This window comes from Puma concolor, chromosome D4, assembly GCF_028749965.1.
Source record: "Puma concolor isolate L17-30 chromosome D4, mPumCon1.1.hap2, whole genome shotgun sequence".
Lineage (NCBI taxonomy): Eukaryota > Metazoa > Chordata > Mammalia > Carnivora > Felidae > Puma > Puma concolor.
In genome coordinates, this window is record NC_141679.1 from 67752588 (window position 1) to 67759838 (window position 7251).

Consider the following 7251-nt stretch of genomic DNA (forward strand, 5'->3'; position numbering starts at 1 on the left):
TCTAAGAGTTAAAAATGGCAAAGTAAGATTTGGCAGTAGATGGTGATAATCAACTGTCCTGGAGTTGGAAAGGTCACCTGAGTGCCGGCTTGTGGAGGCCCGAACATCTTCTACGGCATCCATGGTAAATCGTCACCCTCACTTTCTCTTTGTCCTTTCTTCTTGTCATGCTGAATATCCCCACTGTGTTTTTCATAAAAGAAGTTCTGAAGACTCTTCACCACTCTGTTCATACTCCCCTAAATGTGGTCCAGTCTGGATATTTTAGCTTTTGCACAGTGAGGTCCAACCCTCCAGGTGAGGTCTGCCAGTTAAGAGGAGAGCTGTGCTATCATCTCCATTCCCACAATTATCTTATTAGTGGAATCTAGAATCACGGCTCTTACTTTTTGAGAATCCATATTCGACTCCCTGTTGGCTAAATATAGATTTTATTTGCACAAGTACTTAAACCTATACTGTGCCTGGTTCTGGACAATTAGGAAGAGTTGGTTATAAAAGCAGTAGTGAGGGTTCTGCGGTAAAACGACCTTGTAACAGGGGGCTTTGAAACAGCTAGGGAGAAAAAGGCTGAAAGGTATTGTTCTTACCCTGTCCTTTCTTCTGCCACGTTTTCTTCCCTTACCCAAAGGAAGACTCAGAAAAACCTAAAAATAAGGAAGTGAATTTCCTAAAACCCGGGTCAAGAAGAACTGACATCCCAAATTCTTGGCAGGACATGTGATGCCCAATAGCCCTCTTATCAGGTATTGGCCCTTAGGGCCCTTTCTCTTTCCTGTCTCAGGAACTCGAACATGACCAGGAAGATCTTCACAAATAGCAGGGAGCGGTGGAGACAGCAGAATGTCAACAGCGCCTTTGCCAAGCTGAGGAAGCTCATTCCCACTCACCCTCCGGACAAAAAGCTGAGCAAAAATGAAACCCTTCGCCTGGCAATGAGGTATATCAACTTCTTGGTCAAGGTCTTGGGGGAGCAAACCCTGCAGCAAACGGGAGTGACCGCTCAGGGAAACATTCTGGGACTCTTTCCCCAAGGATCCCACCTGCCAGACAGGACTCTGCTCGGTGACTACCAGGTTCCTTCACTTGACCCAAGCCACCACATTGCATAGTGGGGCTCTGGCTGTCATCACCCAGCGGGGCACTTGCTCAGAAGCCACTGGCTGAGTGACCGCCTTTTGCATGTTCCAGAGTCAACTTGATGAATAAATTTGGGAGGCATGAATTTAAGCCTCATAGGAGGTAGCTTGGGGCCAGCTGCAGGGAGCCAAAAAGAGGCCATGAGCAATGTGGCTTTGGAGTCTGTCACCCCCAGGGCGGGGGCGGGGGGGGGGGTGGTGGGACACTTCAGGCAAAGCAGCCTGCCTCTATTTCATTTATCCAGGATCTGCATAATGTTTGGAAAAGAAAAGCATCGGTTAAAAACAGGTTGGAAAATCACTGTTTTACTCAATATGTTTTCAATTACAAGGAAGAAGTTTTTCCATAACAGATCTCAGGCCGATGAATAAAAAATGCTTCCCTCAGAACATATTTTAAAGTTAGTTTTGAGAAATGAAGTCTGTTTGATGGAGGGTGAACAAAATAAGGTTGATGAATGTGAAGACCGCCCTCACAGAAATGAACTTGGAGACTTGTGGGAAACTCTGGAGAAGAGATCCTCCTGACATGTGAGGCTTACAGGAACACAGCAGATACATGTGGAAGAGCTCTGCATCCTTTATCTCTATGGAAATGTGAGGTGTTGCTCGCATTGAGCCATTTATATATGTGTTATCTCTAAAGCCAAATGGTGGATTATATCTGTGAGTGGAAAGGACTGGATAATTTGTGATTTAGAGTTCATAGTTTTCTTATGAAAAATAGTTAGCTAAAATAGGTTACCTGCCCCCTTAGTTTCACATGTCAGGCATTAAAACTTTTAATGCAGCCTGAGTTCCTGCTGATTTAAGACCTGTGAAATTCAAACATAATTATGAAAATCCAAACATTGCCATTTAACAACTCATTTAACAGAGAGCTTAGTTTAAACAAAAGATCTAGGGTAGACAATAGGAATGTAATACCAGATTTTAGTGAATTAGTGAATTTGTAATTTGTCTTCCTTGCTGTGGAGCGTTAGCTCAATCTTATGCTGGGAGGGGTGGGACCCCCTAGTCAATGAAACGGCATGGATCTGACAGAACTACTCATAAGCATGTGCCACCCTGATGATTGGATTCAAAGGCGGATTCAAAAATGAATCCCATAGCTGAGCCCAGAATACAAATAATGTCATTTGATTGTCTCTGGGACATTTTATTCCCCTAAAGTTCTTGACGGTGCGTTGGTTTTAAAACATTCTGAACCACAGGTAGGAAATTGCTGGATTTGCGATTACAGATTTCCAGTGTACACACAATAGGGGGATTTAAATTTCCTCTTACTCTAGAAAGAAGATATTTGATTTATGGGAGGTTGAAAAGGTTTAGTTTGGTGATCAGAAGAAAGCTAGATGAGGCTCCCCCCAAATCTCATTCCCCACAAATAGCAAGGTCATAATATCATTAACCTCTACCCAGCACTCACGCTCATAGTCCAGTGCATTTATCAGGAGCAATATGTTTTCCTTCTAGGTTCTTTCTTTCAACTGCATTCCATAAACTTCCCTATGGATCCAGAATAGTACAGGGAAACACATCTGCACAGAGACTAGGCTATTTCCCCTGAATGTGCATTTCTCTCTCATGAGGTTATGTGGGCTTAAATGTATCAAATTACCAACTGATAGTATATCTCAAAGCTGCGATGACAGTTGTCAACTGAACAACATTACTTATTCTCTCATCTGGCATTAAATCAAAATAACAATTTTGACAATATTTTTTTATTAGCTTCATTGTGACATGTTGCCGAGGAAAGTACAGAAGACTTCTTTGCCTGAATGCAGGATTTTATTGCTCTTCTCAGAACGAGTGCACTTTTCTGCTGTTGGGGCCATGTCTGTGTGTACAGAAGGCCTTCTCACTGAAATGTAAGAGAGTGCTCCTGAAAAGCCATGAGGAGATTATCATTAAACTATATGAGGGGGGTAATGATTTAAAGAAACTCTGCAGGAAATTCCATTGAAAAATGAATAAACACTTAAAATATTACTTGGTGTAATTCACCTCTTAAATTATGTTGCAAGCTTAGATTTTGGTCTATCAGGTTATGCTGGATTAAAGTGACTGTCAAAAGGAATTGTAGGTACACATGGATCAAAATGTTTGGCAAGGTATCCATGAGGCCAGATGCTAATTGAAAAACTACTCTGTGGTCTTCCTTGCTGTCTTAGGCTCAAGGCTTGGTGATTGCAGTAGTAAGAATTTATGGTTAAAACACATTACAGTTCACTGATGGTACATCTCTTTATGGATCATTTGAACGCAACAGAAAAAGTTTAGACAGATTATATCATCTATGCTACTCTGTTACTTGGAAAAAATGTTTGGTCTGCTATGGATACCACTGGAAACTTTTGGAAACCAGGCATAAACGGGGCCATTGATTTATAGAGATTGTTAGATGGGCTAGTTTTACTCCTCATTTTACAGGGGACAAAACAGGTCCAGAGACTTGTGAAGTGACTTTCCAGAGATCCCATGGACAATCAGTGCCTGATTTCCTGGCCCTGTGTACGACCTTTCTACAGCCCTGTTCAGCCACTACGTTTTTTAGAATTGAAAATGGATAAGCACCTTATTGTTATGCTCATCTCTTTTCAACAGTGTTCAGTAATCTTCTTCATATGCCTTTTTATTCAAATTAATTATTATGCTTTATAGAATGTGATTAGATGTATTAACCAAAGATTTTTTTGTTGATGTGTTTTATGAGTTTTTAACCATTGAATTTGCTATTTAACTATTAATTTATTGCGAATAAATTATTTAAGAAAAACTGTTCTTTAAAAAAAAGAATTTAATAAATTTACTAAGCACATCCACCTGTTCTCTCCATCCTCACAGCCACTGTTCTGGCTTTGACACCCCCCACCCCCTGCACCATTGTTTTCAGTCTAGAAAAAATCTAGCATCCCCTGCTTAGTGTCTCTCTCTCTCTCTCTCTCTCTCTCTCTCTCTCTCTCTCTTTTTCTCTCTCTCTCTCCCTCTGGCTCTTTTTACTTCACCTTTCACACAGCTCCCCCATTGTCCTTCTCAAATCACAGCTGTGGTCAGATTACTCCCCAGCTATCAAACCTTCAGTGTCTCGTCCACCAGACTGAGACATATGCCTTACCCCAGTAAACCAGGCACTCTGCAACCTGGTCCTTCCTTGCACTTTCCACAGTCTCCTAAGTATATTGTACATGCCAATGAAACTACTTCACTTGATGGTCCCCAAACATGTCCCACTTCTTAATACCTCTGACTTTTCTCTTGTGACTCCACTTGCACACATGAATGTTCCCATTCTCTCTTGTTCTTTTTTCTTAAGTTTATTTATTTTTTTTGAGAGAGATAGAGACAGCATGAGTGGGGGAGGGGAAGAGAGACAGGGAGAGAGAGAACCCCAAACAGACTCTGCAGTGCAGACCCCGATGTGGGGCTCGAACTCACGAAACCATGAGATCATGACCTGAGCTGAAACCAAGAGTTGGACGCTTAACCGGCTGAGCCACCCTGGCACCCCCCATTCTCTCTTGTTCTACTTGTCCCTCCACCCGCACCAAATTCCACTCACTAAAATCCTTCATGACTGATCTTAAACACCACTCCTTCACAAAGCCTGCCTCCTTGTAAACACCATCTCTTACATGAAGTCCTCCTAGATTTCCACCATTTAATCTGATCTCTCCTTTCTTAGAATCCCCTTTTGTGCTTCATGACCCTTATTTCCTCTAGTCAATGTTACAGACATCTGTGTATATGCTGTCCCCCTTCCCAAGTAAGCTAAGATCTTGAGGAGAAGGATAGTTTCTAATATTTACTCCTCATAACAGCCCTGCAAGAGACTTCACTTTCAAAATGAGAAAACTGTAATCAGGACTGCCTCTGTTAAGAATATTCCCCTAGCCTCTCCTAAAAGACAACATTGAAATGAAACTTGATCAGACTGAATTTTCCTGAGAAACCCAAAGTCTAATGCCCTTCTTAAATGTTTGTTTCTCATCATTTCTATTCAATATACCCCTTGTAGCACCTGCCTGAGGAAGTTTCACCACCTAAGAATGGCTTGAGATGGCCGAAATATGTATAAGTTATGCACAACCGGCTTTGTCCTTAAGAAGGCAAAAGATGAAAAGGGTCCGGGAGAATGGACAGCTTAACTGCTGACCCACAGGTCAAAGGTTGGTTAAAAGTCACATCCTTAAATAAAAAGGTCAGAGATAAGGAGGGAATCTAAAAGTCCAATGGCAATGCAAAGCAAGGGATTTAAAATGGCAGGTGTTAGAAAGGAACACCAAGGAATGAATGCACTCAAGGGATTGCAGGAGGCCAGGAGCACAGTCTCCTAAAACACTGTCACTTCTGTGGCCATTACGTTTCTCATAAAGAGGGAAACTTTGCCTTTTATCTTCTCTTTCTTGCCAAAGACCTATCACAAAGAGATCTTAAAGAGCACTAGATTTTAACAAAATAGACATAAATTTATTTAGGTTTGTAATCTACCAAATAAATTTACTCTAAGAATTTAATTTCCAGAGCTCACGAATTGCTGGTAGTCAAGTAAAGCAAGCTGTTGAATTGTGTTATCTGGAAAAATCTGAAAAACAGGATTATTATTCAATATGTTCATACACTTGGACCTAAGTAATTATCCTTCTGGGAACCTGTCACAAAGAATTAATCAGAATCATGGCCAAAGAAGTATGTACATGGATCTCTATGTCAGAATTTTACGAAGTACATAAAATGATAATAATAAGAGTAAGAGCTAAGTCTTGCTGAGTGCTTACTATATTCCAGGCACTGTGCCAAGAGCTTCCAATGTATCAGCTCACCTGTCTTCATAGCGATGTTGTATTGTTAACATTATATTAATTACATGTGTCATTCTCACTTCCCAGCTGAGGAAACTGAAGTTTAGGAAATTACTTATCTTGTTCCAGTTTTCTCTGCAGAGTTAGAATTTGACCCTCAGTCATTTTTACTCAGAATTACTGCTTTTCATGGACAGACTTTTTTTTTTTTTTTTTTTTTTTTTTGCGTCAGAATTCTTCCTTCATTTTTCTTTTTAAATTTTAAAAATGTATAGGGACACCTGGGCGCCTCAGCCTCAGTCAGTTAAGCGTCTGACTTCAGCTCAGGTCTTGATCTTGTGGTTCGTGAGTTCCAGCCCGGCATCAGGCTGTATGGTGACAGCTCAGAGCCTGGAGCCTAGTTTGGATTCTGTCTCCCTCTGTCTCTGCCCCTCCCCCACTCACACTCTGTCTCTGTCTCTCTCTCTCAAAAAGAAATAAACATTAACAATTTTTTAATTTATTATCCTTTTATTGAAGTATAGTTGACACACAATGCTACATTAGTTTCAGGTGTAGGAATTCCTAAATTTTTAAAATCCTGACCACCATAATGGAACATCGTGGACCAGGAATATTACCCAATAACACTACTGGGTAATCAAACACAACCCCAAAAAACGAAGGGTCCTGTTTAGAAGCACCAAGCTGGGGATAATATTATGATAAGACTCCACGAGGACACTGTCCTGCAGAAGCAGGCTGGGGTGTTCGCCTGCAGGAGAAACTATTTGTTCCTCTGTTTGGATTTGCTTCCCACCTCTTCCTCCGCCCGGGCTTAAGCATGCTGATGGTTCAGGGCATTGGTACTTGTGTGTGTGTGTGTGTGTGTGTGTGTGTGTGTGTGTATTTGCTCATGCACAAGGTAGGAAATCTGCTCCTCCACATCTCCTACCTGTCCTCTGTCTGGTTTTAGCTCCTCTGGAATTGAGGAAAAAGGAGGGTCTAAGGAAATGAACAGTGTTTTTCTTCACTGGTTTGGGTTGCATTCTTTTCCTATATTCCATTTAGACTGTTTGTATCAATTCTTCTTAACTGGTGGTAGAAGCCCCAGGTTTAGAAACACTGTGGAACAGCAGAGAATTAAATCTCTCGGATTCATCAAGACTCTATCTTGCACGTAATCTTATGGCCACCGTGGCCCTTTTCCCCCAGTCTGGGAGAAGTGGAGTGCTGTGCTGAATATTTTGCATTGGCTCCAGTAGCCAAATCACTTCAGTGTATTTTTTGTATCTTTCACTAAATAAACCAAGATTTAATTTTACCTT

At 41.3% G+C, this 7251-nt stretch overlaps 1 protein-coding gene across 1 annotated transcript; it reads left to right on the forward strand.

Moving 5' to 3' along the window:
• The first annotated feature begins 794 nt into the window (after positions 1-794).
• Positions 795-3134, forward strand: TAL2 (TAL bHLH transcription factor 2). Its single transcript, XM_025914452.2, has 2 exons — positions 795-940; positions 2874-3134. Exons 1-2 carry the CDS (start codon positions 795-797, stop codon positions 3106-3108), a joined length of 381 nt encoding a protein of 126 aa, XP_025770237.2. The 3' UTR covers positions 3109-3134.
• The last annotated feature ends 4117 nt before the right edge of the window (positions 3135-7251 follow it).